The sequence below is a fragment of the Phocoena phocoena genome, chromosome 19 (assembly GCF_963924675.1).
Source record: "Phocoena phocoena chromosome 19, mPhoPho1.1, whole genome shotgun sequence".
NCBI lineage: Eukaryota > Metazoa > Chordata > Mammalia > Artiodactyla > Phocoenidae > Phocoena > Phocoena phocoena.
The window spans coordinates 22,283,639-22,306,702 of NC_089237.1; the positions used below are offsets into that span (position 1 = coordinate 22,283,639).

The 23,064-nt window shown below is 55.5% G+C and overlaps 4 protein-coding genes across 4 annotated transcripts; 1 reads left to right on the plus strand and 3 right to left on the minus strand.

Moving 5' to 3' along the window:
• Nucleotides 1-538: 538 nt before the first annotated feature.
• MRPL10 (mitochondrial ribosomal protein L10) lies at nt 539-6,120 on the minus strand. Its single transcript, XM_065897707.1, has 5 exons — nt 6,051-6,120; nt 4,022-4,191; nt 2,621-2,785; nt 2,222-2,366; nt 539-1,501 (listed from the first exon to the last, which is right to left on the minus strand). Exons 1-5 carry the CDS (start codon nt 6,100-6,102, stop codon nt 1,245-1,247), a joined length of 789 nt encoding a protein of 262 aa, XP_065753779.1. The 5' UTR covers nt 6,103-6,120; the 3' UTR covers nt 539-1,244.
• Nucleotides 6,121-6,296: 176 nt separating this feature from the next.
• LRRC46 (leucine rich repeat containing 46) lies at nt 6,297-10,951 on the plus strand. Its single transcript, XM_065897650.1, has 8 exons — nt 6,297-6,595; nt 6,696-6,801; nt 8,109-8,217; nt 9,060-9,106; nt 9,393-9,502; nt 9,692-9,761; nt 10,051-10,199; nt 10,451-10,951. The coding sequence occupies exons 1-8, from the start codon at nt 6,586-6,588 to the stop codon at nt 10,819-10,821; spliced, it is 972 nt and encodes a 323-aa protein (XP_065753722.1). The 5' UTR covers nt 6,297-6,585; the 3' UTR covers nt 10,822-10,951.
• Nucleotides 10,952-11,396: 445 nt separating this feature from the next.
• On the minus strand, nt 11,397-15,055 carry SCRN2 (secernin 2). Its single transcript, XM_065896991.1, has 8 exons — nt 14,968-15,055; nt 14,413-14,586; nt 13,925-14,106; nt 13,132-13,331; nt 12,472-12,687; nt 12,210-12,375; nt 11,937-12,117; nt 11,397-11,706 (listed from the first exon to the last, which is right to left on the minus strand). Exons 2-8 carry the CDS (start codon nt 14,584-14,586, stop codon nt 11,548-11,550), a joined length of 1,278 nt encoding a protein of 425 aa, XP_065753063.1. The 5' UTR covers nt 14,968-15,055; the 3' UTR covers nt 11,397-11,547.
• A 6,510-nt stretch (nt 15,056-21,565) lies between these two features.
• Nucleotides 21,566-22,693, minus strand: SP6 (Sp6 transcription factor). The gene has a single exon (XM_065897754.1). It carries the CDS (start codon nt 22,691-22,693, stop codon nt 21,566-21,568), a length of 1,128 nt encoding a protein of 375 aa, XP_065753826.1.
• Nucleotides 22,694-23,064: the final 371 nt, after the last annotated feature.

The following is a 23,064-nucleotide window of genomic DNA, read 5'->3' on the forward strand; positions in this document are numbered from 1 at the left end:
TGCGTTGGATCTTCGTTGCTGTACGCGGGCTTTCTCTAGTTTCCGCGAGCGGGGGCTACTCTTCATTGCGGTGCACAGCCTTCTCATTGCGGTGGCTTCTTTTGTTGCAGAGCACGGGCTCTAGGTGCGTGGGCTTCAGTAGTTGCAGCACGTGGGCTCAGTAGTTGTGGCATGGGCTCTAGAGTGCACGCTCAGTAGTTCTGGCACACGGACTTAGTCGCTCCACAGCATGTGGGATCTTCCCAGACCAGGGCTCAAACCCGTGTCCCCTGCATTGGCAGGCGGATTCTTAACCACTGCACCACCAGGGAAGTCCCAGCTCTTTTGTTTTGAACCACCTGAGATGTGCCAGACACTGGACAAAGTGGGCAGCTGCCTTCAAAAGGACAAGCACTTAAGCAATGCCATTTGTGGGAGCAAGTACAGGGAGGTAACAGGCTTGGACATGGGAAGAGGAAGGATTTTCTAGGAAGAGAAGTGAGTCAGAGATGACCTTGGGAATAAGTCTACAGGGAGGATAAGCTTGTCAACAGCAAAACACAGTAAGTAAAATGCATTTCACTTTATCATAAAACAGTGCTCCCAACTTTTCCACGACACGGCACACCCTGAGGGCGCAGAATTAACACCCAAGCACACTTGGGACCCTGATGAAAAAGCTTTAGTGTAGAAAACCAGGGCAGCATCTTCAGAGTAGGAAGAGCCTGGTTCAGTCCCTGTGCTGACTCTTGCCAACTGCATGACCTTGGGCGGGCTATTTAACTTCTCCTCCCCTTAGTCTTCCTCTCTCTGAAATGGGGATAACATGTGAGAAATACAGGATCTAGCACCTGTAAAGGGAGCCTGGCGTAGTAGGCTCTCAACAGATGCCACTCTCAGCACAATTAATTACTCAGTTGAGCTATTCTGGCACATTGGAGCCACAGGGGGATAGGCTGGGAGGCACGTGCAGCAAGGGCAGTGAACACAGAAACCAAAGTCTTCTCCGCCTTGGACCTGGAGAATGGAAAGAGACCGCTGCTAACAGGTCCCAAGTTGGGAAAACTAGGGACAAAGACAGTGATTACAAGCCACCTCCGTTCTGAAATGGGATCCCTCTACATCTCTGGGTTGCCATGTACTGGAAGAGATCTTTGTCAGTGAAAGCCAGGTAACAAACGCCACTCCCCACCCCAAGCTCCCCATATCTCTGACAGCCAACGGGGCAGAGCGTATTTATGGGCAGGCTGGGTACAAGAGGCTGGCTACGAGTCCGGAACAGGGTCGGGAGGATCCGGCTGCCCACTGGCTGGCACGACAGGGTCCTCCGCGTGTTGCTGTCTGACGTACCGATCCAGCAGGGCAGTCAGCCGGAGGGGCTGGTGCTGAAGCAGGGAGTGGGTCTGGGCCGTGAGGAGGGTAAGTCCTCCTACCAGCTCCCCCTGCACCAGGGCCAGGCTGGGGAGCTTGGAGTAGTTGATGAAGCCCTGCCTGCTGAGGATGGTGTCATCAACGCAGCCACCTGGAAGAACACAGGATCAGCGAGGCTCCCACAAATGCTTCTCTTCTCCAAAAATAATGGTCCAACCCTAGGAATTTGCTCTCCATTGCCCTTTTCTACCTCCCAGCCTTCCCCCAAATCTGGTTCCCACTTGTGCCCAGCCCCACTCCCACTGTTTCAGATCAATCCTCTCCCTTCCTTCCTAACTGTTCCCTAGAATCCCTTACATAATACATCTACCTGGCCCAACCCCCACTAAGTCACTGTTTCCTAAACTTCCTTGAAGAACCATGGAGTGTGTGTTTGGGGCAGGGGGACGGGGTGGGGAGAGTCTGTATAATAAACACAGATTCCTGCCCCCCAACACAGACCTGTGAAATCAGTATTCTCTGAAAGAAGGACCTCCAGGGACTCTCGGCATCAGGGGAGTCTAGGAAACATTGCTCACTATCCCTCAGCACCCTTCACTTGGGCTATTTGTTTTAAGTATCTTTGTCTTTGCGGGTTTCAATACCCACTACCCCCTTACTAGACTCAAGGTGTCTGAACTTCCCCTCCGCGGAGTGACACACACAAGCAGCCCTCATCAAATGGTGCCACTGACGCAGGCTCCATCGTGAGAGGGTGTCCCCTCCAAGCATGTCCACAGTTTTACCCACACAAGCCTTGAAGATGGCAGCAGGCTGCTCTAGCACCCACTCCCTTCACCCTCACCCCCAACTGGCAGGGGAGCCTGCTCACCCAACAGCGGCAGGAAAGGCACACTCTTCAAGATTCGCACCATCTCCTTGACCTTGGGCTCTTCACTGACCAGCAGCAGATTGTGCCCCACAAAAAGGGGCAGCAAACTTGGGTACTTGGAATCTTCTAGGAAGGACTTCAGGATCTGGAACAGCAAGAAAGAAGGGCTTACTGGGGTCAAGTAGGAGAAAGAGTCACCCACCTTGGTCACAGGCCACACCAGGCTGAGGGCTCAAGCCGAGGGTCTCCTCAAACCCTAATCACAGATTAGGCCCCGGACTAGAGGGCTGCCGTGGCAGGGAGGAGTCAGGAGTGCCACATCTTGGGAGAGATGCTGGGGTTTGAGATGGGGGTGAGGGAGGGGAATACGGCAACCCACGCCAGGGGGCCGTTCTCTACCTGGTTGGGGAAGACCTTCATCAGGATCTTGTGCCTCCGCAGCCGGTGCCGCATGAGAAGCTTGTCCTCCGCGCTCAGAGCCACGTTCTGGCAGACAGCTATCATTCGGTTGTCTCGGAAAACTGCTGCTATCTCCCGACGGAGGAGCCGGACGAGGCCTGTCTCCTGCAGTCAGAAAGGGAGGACCAAGGGGATGTAAAATGCCCCGTCTCCTTACACCCCTTACTCCCTCAGGGACAGGCGCTGGAGCTTCCAGTGATGCCCTAACGAAGATCAGGGTACAGGCAGGAGAGCTGGGCCTCTGACTCTGAGACATGTTCTATCTCCCACTCCATCCTTTCATTTCCATTTGATAACCACAGGCTTTACAGCAGTGTTTTTACTTTTTTAATTTTAAAAAATTTTATTATTGGGACATCCCTGGTGGTCCAGTGAGTAAGACTCTGCGCTCCCGATGCAGGGGGCCTGGGTTTGATCCCTGGTCAGGGAACCAGATCCGGCATGCATGCTGCAACTAAGAGGTCCACATGCCGCAACTAAAGAAGCCCACAAGCTGCAAGGAAGATCCCATGTGCCACAACAAAGACAAAGTGCAGCCTAAATAAGTAAATAAATATACATTTTTAAGTTTTTGCTATTATTCTCTTTGGCTGCATCGTGTGGCTTGTGGGATCTTAGTTTCCCAACCAGGGATTGAACCCGGGCCTTGGGCAGTGAAAGCACGGAGTCTTAACCACTGGACTGCCAGGAAATTCCCTAGAGCAGTGTTTTTAAAACCTGAGAATGCTCAGTCCCCTTGAACTGGACAGCAGTCTGACCCAGCAAACATTATTTTGCTAATAATACTGTCAAAATCATTTAATTATCCCTGACACCGTGCTCAAGCTGAGTTATTTTACCAATTATAAATACAAGATCACTCTTTTGCAATGTTAATTCAAAATTGAGGTATCTTTACAGAGCAAGACTTCGTTTTCTCAAGACAGTATTTCTCAAAGTTGAGAACTTGTGGAGCTGAGAACCACCATGAAGTTCCCAATTCTCCACTGGTCTTTTTCAAGGACAAAAAACCTCGTGTTGTTCCTCTAAGAAAACACGGAAGCTTCAAGACGGGAGCGATGTTCTCTCCTACCTCCGCCTGTGTGGATAGCTTTCACACACACATTTTTGGAGACAAGAATGAAGGAAATCCAGGAACCCTGTCCAAACCACAGAGCCCAAAAGGCCGACGCAGAATCAAGTGCAGATTTCATTTGAAAGCATCTGGACTACAGGGTCAAAGTGGGGAAGTAATGATGTGGATGACCATGTCCTGGAGTGCTACTTCATTATGGCCACAGAGACAAGATCACTTTAATCCACCATCCCACCACCAGGCAACATGCCCAGCCTGTTTCTTACCTCCTGGGGGAGCCTGGGAGGGGGCGGCAGGCATCTGGGGTTGACAGCAGGTTTGGGGGGGATATACTCAGTCACAGCCATCAACTTCTGCCGTTCAAAGTGCATCACACGACGGTGACGGGTAACAGCCTTGGAGCCATAGCGGACAAGCTGGCGGATGGGCAGCTGGCCTGGGAGAAGAAACGGCCATATGGTGAGAAGCAGCCTCTTAGTCTGCACCAGATGGACAAAACCCACCCCCTAGGCACAGACAACCAGAGTTCACAGAGCTAGCCTCAGCACTGAGTGGGACAAGGAACTCTGCTAGAAAGCGTGAATCCCCGAACCTTCTCTTCTCTTTAATTGGTGACCTTAGCTCAGGTGCTTGATCCTTGGAGGTGCCCATTTCCCCAGCTCTTTATGCAAAGAGATAAGGAAAAAATGAGAACAAAGGAGAAAGTATTTTGAATACATTTTAAAAAGGAGGAGAGAGCTGGGCAAATGTTTTCTTAAATGACCAAACAAAAATTTAACTTTGAGAGCCATATAGCCTATCGCTACTACTCAGCTCTGCCACTGTAGGATGGAAGTAACCATAGACAATACGTAAACAAACAGATGTAGCTGTGTTCCAATACAACTATGTAGGAAAGATGGTGACCAGCCCTGCCATAGTTTGCCAACCCCTGCTATAAGCCAGTGGTTCTCAAAGTGTGCACCACGACCACCCCTCCCCAACCCAACATCAGCATCACCCAGGAACTTGTTAGAAAATCAAGTTCTCGGGCCCCGTCCTAGATCTACTGAGTCAGTAGCTCTGGAGCGGAGCCCAGAAAACAGTGTTAACAAGCCCTCCAGGTGATGCTGATGCTGGCTGAAGTTTGAGAACCACTGCTCTATGCATTGTTCCTTCCCCCATGATTTGAAGCAAGAGGGAAAAGTTATACTGTCCTCACAGCTCCCCGAAACAAGTCTCCCTCCTCTCTACGCTTCTTGTTTACAGGCATTGCTGGAGAGCACCCCTCAGAAGACAAGGGAGCCACTCGAAAGCCCTAAGCCAAGGTAACCGCTTCACGCTCAACAAAAGGACCCAAGCTAGAGCTTCCCACTTTCAGCCCTTCCCAAGGCCGGAATGGGATCTCAGAGAAAGGTGCAGCCAGAAGGTGGCTCTAACAGTCAGAGAGCATGGAGATTTGCTTAAGTGAGAGGTTTTCTTGCCAGTGGCCACAAAACCTAACTGTTAAGTTAGATCAGATGGAACAAGATTTTTCAAAAATTTTTGCAGTTTTATTGAGATATAATTGACACACATGGAACCAGATTTTAATCTCTCTCCTGCCACTTACTAGCTGTGACCTTGACCAGTCACTCAATTGGTCTAAACTTGAGTTTCTTAATCTGTAAAGAGGGGAAGATAATGCCTTCTTCAAAGGACACTTTAAGGTTTAAATGAAATAATACATGTAAAGTACTTATCACTGTGCCGGACCTATATTACGTACTCAAAATCATTCATTAAACAAATATCTATAGCATGCCTATTAATGTCAGGCACCATGCCACATGCTGGCTATGCTGAACGAACATGGGTTCTGCCATTATGGAGCTTATAGTCTAACAGAGAAAACAACAAATAAAGAAATGCTAACTTAGATAGTGATAAGGCGAAGGGGTCGGTAAACAGGGTGAGAGATACAGATTTAACAGGGGAAACCTTTGCGGAGGGTGGCGAGGGAAGGCCTGAGATGACATTTAGGCTGAGACCTTAAGGAATCTCTGGAGGCAGAAAGAGCTGGGTGGTGGGCTAGAGAAACCCCAAACAAGGCAGGGGGGCTGGGGCGTCGAGAATAAATACTGTAGCTGTCGCTGACGTAGAGTCCGGACTCACAGGAAATTAGATGGGGGAAGGAGGCCGGCGATCTAGCTGGGGTCAGGGGTCATCAGAAGGTGTCTGGGATCAGAGATTTCGGGAGGGGATTAGTAGTAGAGGAGGGAGACGACTAGAGAGCATCGGCCGGAACGCGCCGAGAAGACGTGGGCCGCTCCTTACCCGCTTGGGGCAGGAGACCCCCTCGCAGCGTCCTAGCCACGGCCGCAGCCATCGCCACCGGAAGAACGGCCGGGAGCCTAGCGAGACGGAAGGAGCTAAGGATTGTGGGTAGTCCCAGGGCCGGAAGCGGAGGGCGGAGCCGCCGGCTGGAGCAGCAACACAAATGCGCCGAGCCCGGCACCGGCGAGCCCGCCCTCCCGGATGACCCATCTGGCGTCCAGTCTCCTAGCAACGACGCTAGACTCCTCCAACCGCTCTTGCCATCCGCACGCGCCACCATCTACCTACAAGCCCCCTGTAGGCGGCCAGTAAAGCCCCTATACACCCCTCAAACAACAGACCCTCCACTTCGATTTACTTTCGTCTTCTACGCCACCCCAACAATTTGCTCTGAATCAACCCCTTTCCTTTGTCCCCCAATTCTCTGAGCTTCTCTATCCTCATACCATCCTGGGTTCCTCCATTCCCAGGGGCTGTCCAAGCTGCTCTGCTCCTCTTCGTTCAAATCCCTCCCCAAGCCAGCAGCTTTTAGATCATGCCTGGAGGTGAGTAGAGAGGTGGGATGTTGGGTAGAACAATTGACTAACAGTAGAGTCAGGCCTCCAAGAATCAGGAAATGTAACAATTGAACCCTTCTTTTCACAGATAAGCCTACCCAGAGTCCAGAGGAAGGCGGTGTGTGCATTACTGAAGCCCTTATCACTAAGCGGAACTTGGCCTTCCCCGAGGTTGAGGACCTGTCAGAGAAGATGTGAGTGCATGGGAGAGGAAAGGGGTGCTGGAAGATTGAAACACACAGGATGACCAGTCCCCTGAGCTCTACTGATCTGTCAACTTACCTTTCTTTGTCCCTCTCTTTACTTAACTCCACACATTCAGTCAGTGGCAATGTCCCACTTATTCTCCCTCCTTAAAAATCATTCTATTTCTTTTTCACCATGCCCACTCAATTGTTGTAAGTCAGGGTCTTAAATAAGTCATCACCTCTCAACAAACTCCTAATTAGTCTCTCTACCCCCAGTCCAGGCACCTTATACTGTTGCCAAAGTGATCCTTTTAAATGACAAATCTGATAGAACCTGACTCCCTGGTACCTCCAGAATAAAATCCAAACACCTTAGCCTGAGTTGACCTCTGCTGCTTTTTCAGCCTTATTTCTTGCGACTCTCCATAAGTGTGTGATTTCTCTAAGACCCCGTGTTCTCACATCTTAGCACCTTACTACTCAGAGTGGTGCTGGGATGAGTGGGAAGCATCTGCATCACCTAGGAGCTTGTTAGAAATGAAGAGTCTCAGGCCCACCTACTGAATCAGAATCTGAACTTTAACAAGACCCCCTAAGGGATTCATGGGCACATTAAAGTTCAAGAAAGTCTGGATTCGCACATACTATACCTTCTGCTTAAAATGCCTTCTCCTCATCCCCCCTCACCTTCCTGGCTAACGCCTACTCATATGTCACCTCCTCCAGGAAGCATTCCCTGAACACCCCAGTCTGAATGCAGTGTATAATCCATGGACTCCCTTAGTCCCTTGCACATGCCTCTGTCATCCACTTGTCATAGATGTTTGGCCAGCTTCCCTAGTAGTGACGGGCAGGGACTCTTTCATTTGTCTCTGATGGGCACTTAGTAAATGGGGATTAATGAATGGGTAGGTGGAACAAGTGATCTTCCCTCCGTGGACCACTCAGAAGGGAGGTGAGGAAGGATCTTCCTGCAGAGATTGTCCCCTCTCTGTCCCAGCCCAAGCTGGCTGGAGGAAGTCTTCCCCTGCCTCTGCAGGAACCGTAAGCTGCCATCACCCAGTTTCCCAGTCCAAGGGCCCTTACTCACCTCTCACTCTTATCCCTCCCAGTGCTACTGACAGATACCCAGGTCTCCAAGTCAACCCAGGTTCCCCGATCTAGACCCCGCCTCATGAGTCAAGCAGGTGTCCCTGACATCTGAGCAATCACTGAGCCATCCACCCCCTCCTTGAAACACCCTCCCCTCCGTCTTCCTCCTAAGAGACCACAGAAGTGGCCTTGTTAGCCAACCCTGCTGACCGTTTGCCCAGGTTCCACACGCTTGCTGAACTGCAGACTGTCCGCCTGGACCGGGAGGGAATTACCACTATCAGGAACCTAGAAGGCTTCCAGAATCTTCACAGCCTCTATCTGCAAGGGGTAACTTCCTGCCTCCTGCCCTTACTCCTCCCTGTGGACAGGACTGCATCCCCTGTGGGCCAAGTCTGTCTAATCTGAAAGGAGCCAACCAGGTCATCTTGCCCATTTACTGGTGTTCAGGCAGGCAGACCTTCATAGAAACTGTTTCCAGATGAATCAGGAATTATCTTGAATTGAAAGACCAATCCACCGAAAAGACATGCTGACCATGCTCTTGAGTCACTGTTTTTTTGTCAGACAATTCTCTTGTTCTAGAAGTCCTTCTTGATGTCTGCCCTAAATCTCTCACGTTATATAGCTCAAGTCCATTTCCTGTTTTGAAAAAAAGGAAGAAGGAACCACGAGATTCCTCAGCATCCTTCAGAACCTTGAAGGCTTTTTGGTGGTGGTGGTAGTGGGGGTGGGTGGGTGGTTGATCTCCAGCCTCCCTCAGGTTGAATATACCCAGATCCCTTAACCTTCCCCCACAGAAACTTGACAGACCAAAGTAGTATAGGTACACTGTCCCCTCCATGTGTGTAATCCACCACCAAAGCCTTTTCCCTTTCCCTGTTTCCCCTTGGTTTCCTTCTCTGATGTCCAGGTCACTCTTTGGTTGTGGGGTGATCAGGGTACTTAAATCAAATTTAGCCCAGTCCCAAGTTTATGCCCTCAACCATCCACCTGGAGAAAACAAATCATCCCAAGGTAATGACAACCAGTTCAAGAAGTGGGATGATCATTCCCAAAGTGCCATATCTCCAGCCTCAAGAGTAGACATGGTCTTGGGGCTTTGTCCCTTTAAAAGGCCCCCCATTCAGCTGACCTCAGCTTGGTTTCCCCAACTCGGTTTCTTCCTGCAGAATAAGATCGAGCGAATTGAGAACCTGGCCTGCGTCCCCTCCTTACGGTACGTGGTGCCAGGGCTCAGGCAGGGTGGGGGGAGGGAAGAAGAGGGAGGATGAAGGGGAGGAACCTGGTAATACCCCAAAGAACTGGCTCAGATCTCCCCAAGCCCAGCTGCTGGTCAGCCGAGGACCCTGCAAGCCTAGCTCTGCTTCCCTCACCCCAGAAGGCCATGCGTCCCCACTTATCATCCGGCTGCCTAGCCAGGGGGCCCCGGACGCCTGGTGCCCCTGTCCCCCGCTTCAGCTGTTCTGTGATTCAGCTGTCTCTCCCCCTCCCTTCCCCTACAGCTTCCTGTCTCTGGCAGGAAACCGAATCAGGCAGGTGGAAAACCTCCGCGACCTCCCACACCTCCAGTTTCTGGACCTTTCTGAGAACCTGATAGAAATACTGAAGCTGGGTAGGAACGTCCTTGCCCTGGCTCATGGAATAAGTCCCGGTGGTGCCCTCCCTCCTCTCTGCTCTCCCTCCCCTTGCCCGCATTATCAGCACGTCCTCCGGGTCTCTGGGGGGCTGTGCAAAGAGGCGGTGGCTTTAGACAGGAAGGTGGGTGTGAGAACCTCATTATTCCTCTCTTTGCCGTGTGCAGACGAATTCCCCGAGAGCCTTCTCATCCTCAACCTGACTGGAAACAGCTGCACCAACCAGGAGAGCTACAGGTGAGGAGGAAGTGAAGGTGGGAAGAGAGGGGTGATGGCCTGCAAACCTGGGGGGGCCGTCCCTGGCACCTTCACCCTCACTCCAGCTCGAGTTGGGCCCCTTTGGCCTTCCCACCCCCCATAACTCCACTTGGGGCCTGCCCTCAGCTGGCTGGGCTGGCCTATCTTCCAGCTCGAGAACACCTCCCCTCCTGGTGTGGCTGCTGTGGCTTGTGTCTGTGCATCCACCCAGGCTCCACGCGCAGGCGTGCCCTCCTGGGTGGTAGCCTCTGTTCTTTCTGCCCTGCAGGAGGCTGGTGACAGAAGCCCTGCCACTGCTCCTGGACCTAGACGGGCAGCCTGTGGCAGAGCGCTGGATCTCGGATGAGGAGGATAAAGCCTCAAGCAATGAGGACGAGGAGTTCCCAGAGCTGAGAGGCCCGTTCTGCTCAGAGCAAGGTGACCCTGCTTTCCAAGGCTTGCAGCCTCCCCAGAGCACACCCCTGCCTGCCCTGTGGGATCTGGGAGAAGCTAAGACAGCGGTGGTGTCTGGGGACGTGGTCCCAGGGCCAGACCAGTCTGGGCATGCAGGTGACTTGTCCCCCCCCCCACCCCATCTTAGGCTCCTCCTCATTAGGGATGGTAGGGGAGAGTCTGTTCCTGCTAAGCCCAGGGCTCCATCTACCACGCACCGTCCTGGCCCCTCACAGGCTTCCTCAAGGAGCTGGAGCAGGAGATGAGCAGGCACCGGGAGCACAGGCAGCAGACAGCCCTGCTGGAGCACCTACTGAGGGTGGAGATGCGGCCAGCCCTCACCGACCTCCCACTGCTGCCAGGGGCGCCCATGGCCGGGAACAGCAGCCCTTCCGTCACTCCCAGGCAAGGGAAGGAGACATCCCCGGAGCCCGTCTCCTTGCCACAAGCCTCTTCTGCCATCAAGAAACCATGCCGTCTGGCTTCCAGGAGCCAGCAAAGCACTGTTCAGGCAGGGAAGGGGGCCAGAGCGGCCGCAGCCGCCAAGACCTCGCCGGCTGGGGCCCCCAGCATGACCAAAACTGTGACCAAAAAAATCAAGAAGTGAAGCGCAGCCCATCGCTACCAACAAAGCCCCAGGAACACGGAGAAACAAGGGGTGGAGTGGGTCTCCCCTCCCCCTCAGAGCCCTCGCCTGTGACAAGAGCCTGTCCCCAATAAAGTATCTCCAGGCCCTGCATGTGTCTTCCATGTCACTTGGGGGAATCTCAGGGGAAGCTGTCAGTAAAAGCACCCAGAAACAGTGGAAGGAATACAGAGCCTGATTCTAAAGAATAGGATCTTGCAGGAACTACCCAAGGGACTGGCACCCGTCTCAGGCCATCTCGCGGTGCACACATCGCCCCCCCTAGGGAGTGCCCTTCGGAGATTCCGGTCAAAAAGCCGTGGTTCTAATCCTCCCCACGTAGCGGCCACCTGCTGTGCCAGGCATGCATGCTCCTCCGTGTACACACACCCACACGCCTGGGGGCCACCTCCTCTCCCCACAGGGCCCCCCAAGACCTTCACCAAGTCAGAAAAATGTACCGCCCAGCAAGGCACCCAGAGGCCCTGCAGCCGCCTCAGGGCTGCCCTTTGCCCTCTCTCGGCTCTCCCACGCCCACTGGCCCTGGACACTGAACGAGGAAATAGAACACATTTATTAAGGCAAAGGCTAACCCGGCCACTCAGAACAAGGCGGAGGCGGTGAAGGGGTTGCTCTGTCCCTCTACCCCAGGGGTCCTGTGCCCACTGCAGCCCGCTGCACCCCAGGCCAAGCCGGGAGGAGCCGGGCTCAGGCATATACCCGGCTCTCCTTCTCCACAAAGGCCTGGAAGAGGCCGCCCAGCTCCTGGGGGGGTGGGGCCCACTCCCTGGCCAGCAGCCCCCGCACAGCCTCCAGGCCTTCCTGCTCCAGGTCCCGCTGCTTCTGCCGGAGCTGCTGCCCACGATCCTGCCCGGGAAAGGTAGCGCTGAGTCCCTGGGACCGGCTTCCCTCCGGAAGGGGGGCGTGGCTGCCGTCTCACAGAAGCAGGAGAAAGGACGGAGCACCCAACATTCTCCTGGACAGCTGGCTTTGAAGGGAGAGACTCCTCTCCCCAGCTCTGCAGTCTTTCCTCCAATCCCAGGTCCCCTCACGTTTCCAGAGTCCCAGCTGGGAGTGGGGGATTCCCTGGGGGTTACCTGCTCACTCTCCATCAGCCCCAGGGCCACCTGGTGTCCGCGGTAGAGGGCGTGCCGGCGATCCACCTGAGTCTGGAATCGAGGCAGGCTCCGAACAGGGTCCTGTGCTCCAAAAGTGGGGGACAGCACCTGGGGGACCTGGGCCGCTCCCACACCGAAGATGAAAGGTTTGAACACCGACCTGATGGGACAGGGATGGAAGGATTGAGGGCTATCACACCCTTCCGTCTCCCCTGCCTGGCCCGTTCTCCCCAGCCTTCCCCACACTCTCACCGGGACGGGTCTGGCGTGGCAGTGAGGAAGTGGACGCAGGGCTGTGTGGGGTCCTGGGGCAGCACGGACACCATGCTGGCCGTGGTGCGGAAGCCTCCGGAGTCCATACAGATGCCACTCTCCTTGCTCCTGAGGATGCCCATCATCGCCTCTGCCGTGATGCCCCCTGCCAGGGCAGAAGGGGGCCCTCCGGCCTCAGACTAAGCCCCGTGAAGCTGTGGGAAGGGAGGGAGGCCGGCCCCCACCCCATCCACTCACTGACCTTGCCGTTGCTGCAGCAGCTCCTGCCCGGCCCGGAAGCGGGCCTTGGCAGCCTCCATGCGCACAGGCTGCTGGGTCAGGGAGAAGGTCTGGGCAAAGTCAAAGGCACCCTGCCCACCCCACCAGCCCTGGGCCCGGGCATGGGGCCGGAGCTCAGGGTGTTCTGCTGAGATGTCTGTGCCGATGCTCAGCTGGTTGGAGATGTTGCGGGCCCCCTCTGCGGAGGAGATGGGGAGTCGCTCATTTATCGTTAAGCCCCTGTCCTGTGCCATGGTTTCAGCTAGGTGCTGAGAACACAGTGGTGAAGGGAACAGACAACCCTCGTGGAGGGGGAGACAGACAAACCGATCACAGAAATAACTGTGAGCTTGCAGCTGTGGTGAGCATCAAGAAGAGGAACCTGCTTGCGTTTAAGGGAGAAACCTGGCCACCAGGAAGTCCAGGAAGGCTCCCCAGAGGAAGCGGCAGGGTGGAGCACAAGAGGACTCAACCAAGTGAGGGGGGAGGATAAGTTCCTGAGTGGACTCATTTCCCATCTCCCTGGATGCCCCCACCACCCGAGACATTTGCTCCTGGATCGGGCCTTCCCTGCCCCCAGCACTGTTCCCACCCCAAAAGGGGAACACCTCTGGGAGGCAGGCCCCAGCACCAGGCCCCTCACCCTGGATCCTCTGCGCAGCCCACAGCCTCCCCGCCGTCTCCAGCACCCATGCCTCAGTCCGGTCGGCCAGCAGGAATGTGTTGTGGTAGCAGAATGGCATGGGGTCCTCCCGGCAGCTGCCCCCCTGCCCGTAGCGCTCCAGCAAGCCTGTGATCACGTGCAAGGCCTCCTGGGCTGAGCTGCCACGTTCTAAAGCCAGCCTGGCACAAACAGAGTCCAGGGGACAGAGGGCGATGGGGTATCAGTGGCTGGTGGCAGAGCTTCAGTGGACAGAAGAGGCCCAGAGAGGTTTGGTGACAGGCCCAAGTCACAGAGAAAATCGGCCAACATTGGTTGTATTAAGCACATATAGGCCAGTGGTTTTCAAGCTGTGCTCTAAGGGGTTCATGAAAAGGACTGAAACATATTCTTGGAGAAAGAAGTGCCCTGAGCCCTCCAACCTCTTCAATCAGAGCTGCTCCATGTTTAGTGGTTTTACAAATCAAAATTCTCGTGAGATTTCATTTGAAAAAAATTTCACTTCTATTGAAAAAAATTTTAAACCACTGTCCTATTTCTGGGTCAGCAGAAGCCCAGAGATGGCCACACTTGGGAGCTCCTTACCAGACTGTGGAGATGGGGCCAAGAGAGGGGCGGGGCGGGGACAGCCTCCCTGGAGATGATGACAAAGTGGGCAGAAAGGGGGAGGCGCTTGTGAACCAGGCTTGGGGGCAGGGCAAGGAGGATGGCCTGGGTCAGTACTCAGCCCCAGATTTCTGGTATATTGACAGGATAAGGGAGGCAGGGTCCACACCTGAGTAAATCCATGCCCAGCAGGGCTTCCCCTGTCCCAACTGGCTCCTTGGTCCACACCGCCTCGTTGCCAATGCAGACACCATGCTCATTGGCACCTATCTCAGCCCCCCACAGCCAAGAAGGGCGGCTCAGGATCACAGCATGGGTCTTTGACACCTGTTCCACCTCAATGTAGGTGCACTGGAGATAAGGGAGGAGAAAGGGAGAGTCCACTCAGAAAGGAGGAGGTACCTATAAAGTGGTGGCACTTATGCCCATCACCTTACACAGTCCTTCGCGGAAGGTCTTATTATTCCCATTTTACAGATGAGGGAACTGAGGTCGACAGAGGCTAAATAATAGGTTAGGTTCCGGTCGGTGGACTCAAAGCTCATGCTCATTTCACCACATCTGGCAGCTTCCCAGGTGGGGCGAGCAGAGGAGGAAGGTCTTAGAAGAATGTCTAGTTCTGCCACAACTCCCAGCACCCTATAAGGCCTAACCCACCTGGAGCCGGCTCCCAGGGACGTGAGTGCCTGCCGGTACAAACACCACCTCCTGCACCTCTTCCCGGGGCCGGTCAGAGTTCTTGGCAAAGATCACAGCTGGGATGGCTGAGGCCGGGGGCACCGAGACAAAGCAGTCGCAGGAACATGGGGTGTCAGGGCTCCACGATGCCATCTGCGGAGAGGTGGAGATGAGTGTGTCCCTCTCGTGCCACCTCTCCATTATCCTGAGCGGGGCGCAGTCCTAGGGAGCCCTTCTCCCAACACGTGAGACACTCAGGGAAGGCACTGCCGTCGGGTTTTGGACGCTCAGCACCGCACGCACACTCGATGCCCGGCGTGCGCGACGGAGACGCCCACTCTCGCCAGGCTCCAGACTTGGGAGCCAGCAGACGGGCGCAGACCGCATGCTCCGAGGGCCGTGCTCTCCCAGAAGTCCTGACCCTTCAGGGCAGTCGCGGGAGCGTCTCCCTCGCTGCCCAAGCCCTCTCCAAGAATCGCACGCCACTCTTCTGTCTGCCAGTTTCTCGCTTCCCCGATACTGTATGCCCCTCACCCTCTCTCCCTCCAGGATCCGCAGCCTAGTCCCGAGCGCCACTTCCTCCGCTTCGGGTAAGGTCGGTCTCAAGGGGCGGAGGCTCCTAGATGACCTGGAAGGCTTTGGGCCTGGGGGCGGAGTCGGAATCGAGCACCTGCAGTTCCTTAATTTTCCACCAGGGCGCGCGCCAGCACCACTTCTTGGAGCGAGGCGGCCTTCGGAGTCCTGCTGGCTGCCTGCCCTACCCCGGGCGCAGCTTTCAGGCCCGATAAAGGCTGCGACGAATCCGCTAGCTCCTCCAATGGGGCCAGTGTCGGGAGAGGGAGCTGGGGGGTGGAAAGGAGCCCACGTGAAAGAGGAGGAAAGAAAAACTTGGCTGATTTGTTAGAGAACGGGGAATGCTAGGGCATCCGGAGATGACGGAAGAACCTCAGCTACTTGTGACCTGGTTTGAATTACAAAGGTACAACGCCAGGCTGGTGCCCCCTCCCCCGCATCCTCTCTCTGTCCTGTCCCTCCTACTCCTCCCCATCTCCCACCTCCCACTCCCCAACCCCTCGGAAATAAGATCTATAAGAGTGGTCACACAGGAAATAAAGACGCAGACGTAAAGAATGGACTTGAGGACAGGGGGAGGGAGAAGGGTAAGCTGGAACGAAGTGAGAGAGTGGCATGGACATATATACACTACCAAATGTACAATAGATAGCTAGTGGGAAGCAGCCACATAGCACAGGGAGATCAGCTCGGTGCTTTGTGTCCACCTAGAGGGGTGGGATAGGGAGGGTGGGAGGGAGACGCAAAGGAGATATGGGGATATATGTATACATATAGCTGATTTACTTTGTTATACAGCAGCACCTAACACAACATTGTAAAGCAATTATACTCCAATACAGATGCTTAAAAAAAGAGTGGTCACAGGTCAGGAGGTGTAGGAATAAGTTAATGCATTTTTTTAAGGCACATAGGCACAAAATCCATCCGACCTCCAAAAGGCCAATTCTGCCCCACAGTGCTCAAACTCACTGGAGGTTAGCTTTGAAAGGAAATTTGGAAATTTCTAGCCCAAAGATTTGGAACTGAAACAGCAAGGGAGAAATCCTGGCCAAGGGGGCACATATCCATGTGGAGGTAGACTCCGAGCCCAAATGTTCTGCTTCCCAGGTCATTTTCCTCTATAAACCATCTCCATAACCAGCATTTAAGCTAATGCATCTCATACCCTCTTGCTCTATGGAGCCCTCCAGGAAACGGGGGAGGGGAGACACTGCAGATTATGTACTTCTCCCACATCCACCCTGCCAACCAATCAGGGCTGCTGATTGGAGCCCTGGCCACAGCATCCCAGCCTGTGGTCACTCCTGGGATGGGAATGAAGGCTGAGGTCGAGGTTTCCCCAGGAGGCAGGCTGCGGGCAGGTGTGCTGGGTGATGGCCGGGGAAGACCTGCCAGATAAGGCTGTTGGGACATCTGAAATCTGAGATATTTTCTGATTTCCTCTAGATAAACAAGAATGATTCCCAAGAGGGTGCTGTCTCCAGGGAGATGGACTTCACTTTCAGAAAGGGGACTGCCACTTGCACAGAAGGTTGACCTAGAAGCTGGGCTGGAGGCAGAGAAGAGCACTACCCGGAACTGTGCAGACTGGCATCTCATCCTGCTCCTGCTATGATATAGCTCCGCGGGTCTCTTCGGGCAGGTCACTTTACCTGCCTCAGTTCCTCCAATAGCAAGTGAAGGCATTGGACTAGATCAGTGGTTCTCAACCATGGTTGGGATGAGGAGGGATTAGTTTTCAACGACGCAACTCCCATTGCACAACACAATATAATACTTTGCTTCTCCAAGTGTCCTCGGATTGCCAGCATCAGCGTTATCTGGGAGCTTGTTAAAAATGCAGAATCTCAGGCCCCACCTCAAACCTACTGAATAGGAATCTGCGTGTTAACAAAACCCCCAGGTGTAAAGTTTGAGAAGCTCTGCTCTACTGCACCCCCAAGGGACATAATTCGGTGGGATGTTGGGGAGTGAATTGGAACATCTGGAAAAACTCCATGGGTGACTCTAATATGCCCTCTACCGGGTGGGAGCAACTGGACTATTTGGCGCCTGAGATTCTTTTCAAACTTACACTGCAGGTGCTGAGCAGCCAGACTCGCCAGGATTAATGGGAGGTGAAGGCTGCTTCTGGTGTGATGTATGGGGTGGGGGTCGGGAGGTTGCCATTGGACGTCATTCCAGAAGCAAACATCAAGACTGTGTGGTGATAAACGTGAGTCCCCGAGGTGGCTGACCTGAAAGCCGGTTCACATCCTGAACTTCCCCAGCTGCCCGCTGGGGGGCAGGACCGGGCAGGACAGCACAGTCCCAGGCTGCAGTCCCCAGGCTGCAGGTTCCTCGGTCACTTTCCCATTCCTGACTTCACTCACGCACCCGAGAGGGATTCTATTCCCACTTCCCAGGAGAGGAGAGGGTGACTCAGAGACGTTGCCCAGAGGGCCAGCCCAGGTGTTTTGACTTCCCAAACTCCCTCTCAGCCCCTCTAGGACTGTCCTGCCAGGGGTGCCAGAACTGAGGGGTCAGAGGTGGCCTCGGGCTCCATTGCGGGGGGGGGGGGGGGGGGTAGGGGGAGCGGGGGGGGGTTGTGGCTGCAGCCTGGCAGCATTGCCGTCAGAGCAAGCAAGTGAGCGTCAGGGCCCCACCAAAGGCCCCCGATAAGAACGCAGGTCAGGGCTTCCCTGGTGGCGCAGTGGTTGAGAGTCCGCCTGCCGATGCAGGGGACGCGGGTTCGTGCCCCGGTCCGGGAAGATCCCACATGCCGCGGAGCGGCTGGACCCGTGAGCCATGGCCGCTGAGCCTGCGCGTCTGGAGCCCGTGCTCCACAACGGGAGAGGCCACAGCAGTGAGAGGCAGAAGGAGCTGCGAGGGGAGGAGGGGCAGTCCCAGCCCTGCCCAGACAGGCCCAGCCGGCCCCACAGCTGCCCTCACAGCTGCCCTCCTGTCCCTGGGGGCAGCAATGGGGGACAGCAGGAGAGGACTCCCCAGGCTCCTGGGGTCTAAGTCCGCCAGAACCAGGAAGACAAAAGCGGAGCCCCAGGGAGTGGGATGGGCCTGAGGTCCCCGTAACACGCCTGTCCCTCCTCCACCCAGGCAGACAGAAACAAACATTTGGCCCCCTCAAGTGGTCTGCTTTCCTCTGTAACCCCTAAATCATTCTGATGCCCCCATTTAAGAAACTTTGTGACCCCAGACTCTCCCAAACAAGTGGTGGAATGGGCCAGCCTGGGTACCATATTTGGCTCTGAGAAATTGGGTTAGGGTTAGAGTGGGGGGAAACAGGAATCCCACTGGGGTAGATGATAATTCTGGCCAAGATGTAGGATGGAAAGGTGAAAGAACGTAATGCCCTACTCTGCCCCCTTGGAGCCAAAAACTGATCCTCTGTCAACTTTCCTAGGTTTGAGGCTCTGGAGCCATGAGGCTTTTACTCATCTGATGTGTGTTAGGCACCAACTGCGCACCAGGTGTTTGAGCAGCCTGGGAAAGTGTGCATATCCGGGGGTTCGTGATGGGTCCAGTGAGGAAATTCTGTGCACACCGTGGTTGCATAACTGTGGCAGGTCTCTAGCTGGGAGTTGCACTAGGAACCTTTCCCTCATGCTTTTCAGCTGGGTGGGAGCCCATCAGATATCTTGGCTGCCTTTCATCACCTTGTCCCTGATAGGGATCATCCTGGGTGAAGAAATCGCTGTCAGTCACCCCCACCTCTCTCAGAGCCAGAAGGCCTGATTGACAGGCACACACCCACGGGGGTGGGGTGAGGGGGCCAAGGGGCTGGCCATCTGTGGGAAGGCAGGGAACCGGCATTCTTGGCAGGGGAGGCGAAAGAGGGGGCTTCCATGTGGAAGAGGAAGGAAATATCTAGAACCTTTTCATCTCCACAGGAGAAGACCAGGGAGGGACAGTCAGCCCAGCTACCAACCCCGAGGGAGCGCCACCCTCCTTCTGCATCAACAACCTCCAGGCAGGATCAGACCCTTCAATCAGCTCAGCTCTGCCCCCAAACAAAGGGAGGTGAGGCTGCCCAGGGCTGCAGGATCAAAGAGAAGTGTCCACTCCACCCTGCAGCCAGTCTGGTCCTTGCTGCTGAGACACCATGAGTCAAAAAGGAAACCAGAGCTGGAAGACAAATGAAGCAGTGATGTGGTTGATTACTTTATTATGGCATAAAAAACACAGGCTGTTTCTTCCTCCTCCCCCCCCCCCCAAAATGGGTTCACAGCACTTAAAGAAAAAAAAAATCCTACATTTCTCCTCTAGGGGGCTGCCTAGAAGGGGGCAGACAGCCAAGCAACCTAGATCTATAAAAGAGGGGAGCAGAAGAAAACCTATCCAAAGCCCTCACCAGCACACCTTAGAGCTCGGGGCCTCCATGGGGGGAATATCCGTGCTGTCCTCTCCCCAACGCACATTTGGGAGTTCCCCTGAGGATGGTCACTGGGAAAGGCAGTCCTAGTGGCAAAGGGAGAGGTGGCTGGTTTCCTCAGCTGGAGGAAAACGGCATCTCACACCCACAGCGCCCTCCCTCTCTCCCCCTCATCCACCTGGCTAGGCAACTTGCAGGCACTGCCAACTCTCTTCTGCCCCCAGCCCTCTCAGCAAGGAAAGGGACCTCTGGTCGGATTAGCAGGAGGTAGGGGAAGAGGGAGCATAAAGAAAGGACATTAATTCTTAACCTACCCCAGGCCCATGCGTCCTTCAGGGAGAGTCACCCCATCCCTCTTAAGAAGGGCTCTCTTCTACACAAACATATTCCCACCCAGATCCCAGCCCCACTTCCCAATAGCACCCAATCCTTGGACTGATATCCCCAAGGAAAGAAGAGATGCTGTGGGCCTAGGCTCCAGGACCTCGGCTGGGGTGAACAAGATGGGGTCTCCCTGGCTGGAGACCCCAGGCTCAGTAGAGAAACACACACACACACACACAGAAACACACACATACACAGGTACACACAACATGAACACACATGTCCTAATATTAAATAAAATACCCTTTGCTTATAACTTAAAAAATCAATACACAACTAATCCTTGCACAGGGCTCTGGGTGGAGAAAGAAAGGCAGGGAAACGGGAGGTCGGGGGGAATCTTAAGGCCTCTACCTGGAGCCTGGGAAAGCCCACTAGTTCCAGGCTCCTGTGGCCTGTCAGTCCCTGCCCCCATCAGCTTTTTTCCTTTTGCCTGGCTCAGCCTCTTCTGGCTTCCCTCCCTCCCCACGTTCCCCACTCCAGGATTACCAACAGGGTGTATTTCTAGCATCTAAAGAAGGGAACAGGGACAGCTTCCTGGACATCACCTCAGAAGGCAGGCCCCTTCCAGTGACAGGACAACTTCCTCATATGGAAGAGGAGCCCCACAAGAGATGAGATGGGCAGGAGCCTCCTAACACACTCTACAGGAGGGGCAAGGCTTTTAGGCAGCACGAAAGGGGAGCGTCGAGCTAAAGAAAGAGTGGGGCTTAGCTTCTCTGCAAGCAGATGGCCAGGCAGGGACAGAGTCCTCCGCTCTGAGCAGGAACCGCTGGAGGTCCCTCTGCTGGGACACCCCCACCTACCCTCACCCAACCGAGGTAACCCTCTTCCTTCCAACCCTAAGGGGAGGGCAAATGCCAGGCACCAAGGGTGAGGAACTACATCAATTCTGAAGCAAGGGCTCTTGGCTGTCTTGAAGGCCTGCCTGGGGTGACAGATGACAGTGGACTACTGAACTTTACTTTTATAAAGACCAAGAGTTAAGGACTGAATCAGAGTTAGAGAGGGAAGGGCTTAGTTCCACTCCCTGACCAAATCCCTTTCTCTCATTTTAGAGGAGACTTCCTTGCTCAACCTCCACATCTAGCTCCCTCCTCCACCCCACAGTTCTGGCTGGAAGCTGTCGCCCATTCTGGCCCTCTTCCCTTCTTCCCTCGTGGCTCCATCAGACTGGGTCTGGAAGGCTTAATAAGGAGGCACATCAGAGACATTATTTCTGCGGTGACAATCCTCCCAGCCAGATAGAAACTCCTCCCTTAGGGGGACCCCCAGCCTCTGCTACCCCATCTCAGCTCTCCCTCCGGAAACCCCGGGGTAAAGCACTCTAAGGGGGATGAAAGGGACCCGGGCTGCAGCGCGGCTCCAGAGGCCCTTTTATGTCCGGGTTCCCAGGCGCTAACGACGTGTCCAGACAGCTACCCGGAGCGCCCGGGGCGGCCCCACTCCTCTCTGCTCCGGGGACGCGCCGTATCCTCCAACCTATCCCCTCGGCCCTCCAGCCACCGTAGGGGTAGTCCGCCCCAACCCCCCAGCCCAGGGGCGTGAGTGAAAGAGCGAGGAAGGGGAGAACTGATGGGCATGCGCAGCTCCTCCCTGCCCAGTCAAACGCGTCCGTCCTGTCCAGCCCCAGAGACTATGAAACCCCTAGCGACCCGGCTCCCTGACCCCCGCACCACTTTCCCTCCCTCTCAATAAATAACCACCTACTCTTACTCAAGCCACCCCCACAAGGGCATCAGGCCAGAGATGGCCCCAGGGGAGACCAACGGGGAGGCGGGACGGGGAGGCGGGACGAGGAGCTCAGTTGGAGGGAGCCGCACTGCCCTCGGCCTCGCGCTTGCCTTTGCCCCCGGGGGGCTCCGCTCCGCCGGCCTTGCCCTCTCCCGCCGCCGCCCCGGCAGCCTCCTCTTTGGCGCCCTCGTGGGTTTTCATGTGTTTGGCCAGGTGGTCGCTGCGCATGAAGACTCGGCTGCAGACTGCACAGGGGAACTTCTTGGTGCCGGTGTGGGTCTGGAGGTGGCGCTGCAGCTCGTCTGAGCGCGTGAAGCGCTTGCCGCAGAAGAGCCAGTTGCACACGAAGGGGCGGTCGCCGCTGTGCCAGCGCAGGTGTGCCTTCAGGTGCGATGTCTTGGCGTAGGCTTTCCCACAGCCCGGGATGTGGCAATTGTGCAAATGCTTCTTCTTGCCCCCATCGGGCCCGCACGGAGCCCCCAGTCGCTCCGCCTCCAGGCAGTTGGGGCAGCGGCACACGGTCTGGCCTGAGCTGCGGGGTACTGACCGCCGGGAGCCTTTGGGCCGGGCCGCCCCATCCAGACTGGTATCCAGCCCCTGGGATTCCGGGGCGGCTGCTTCCAAGGCCTTCGCCCCGTCGGGAGGCCCGAGGAGGTGCTGCCCTCCGGCGGCTGGGAGGAGATGGTGCGGGTGTGGGTGGGGCGGCTGGGCACAAAGCTGGTGGTCTCCGACGTAGCCCCCCAAGCCAGCCTGAAGCGCCCCGGGGTGGCCAGGTGAGGTCAGCGCGCCCTGAGTGTGGGGGAGGTCCATCCAGCTGGTACCCGGATGAGGGTCCCACCACGAGCCATCCTCGGTGCCTGGGTGTGTCGGCCGGAACCACGATTCATAATGGTGTGACATGTCCGGCTGCAGGAACTTGGAAAAGGGTCCCGGGGCCAAGGGACTGTCGCTTTCCAGGTCCTCGCAGGTTACCCGAGAGGAGGCCCCCGGCAGCTCATAGCCCTGTGAGAAGTCCACCTCTGGGCCCAGCGGGAGGCTCTGCAGCTCTCCAGGCTGCAGCGGGGAGGGGTAGTCCCCGGCCTCCGGGCTCGTGTGGCCCTGGTATGTTTGGAGAGGCTGCAGGTCGAGGCGCGGCGGGGAGGCGGGAGTCGCATCCGAGTGCTGGCTGCCCAGAGAGCCACAGACGGCGGTTAGCATTGCCGGGATCCGGGGTGGGGTGGGGGACAGGGATGGTCAAGGGCACCTCAGGTGGGACCTAAAGGAGGAAAAGATGAGGTAAAGTGAGGAAAGTAACCGTCTCATTTCCCGTCCTAGCCCAGTTCCCTTCCCTGTCAAATGCTTCTTTCCCATCCCCAGGTGAAGAAGAGGAAGGCCTGTCTGGGTGGGGACTAAAGATCAGTTAAGAGAACTTGCGAGTGCTAGGGAAGGGTTGAGGGTGTGAGGCGCAGATGATGGAAGGCTACCTTCCGCTAGGTGATCCCTCCTATAGGACCCAGCTCATCCTGGAAGTTGGGCTGGTCCCAGGCAAGTAGGTCAGTCAGATACAACTAGAGTACAATGCTGGAACC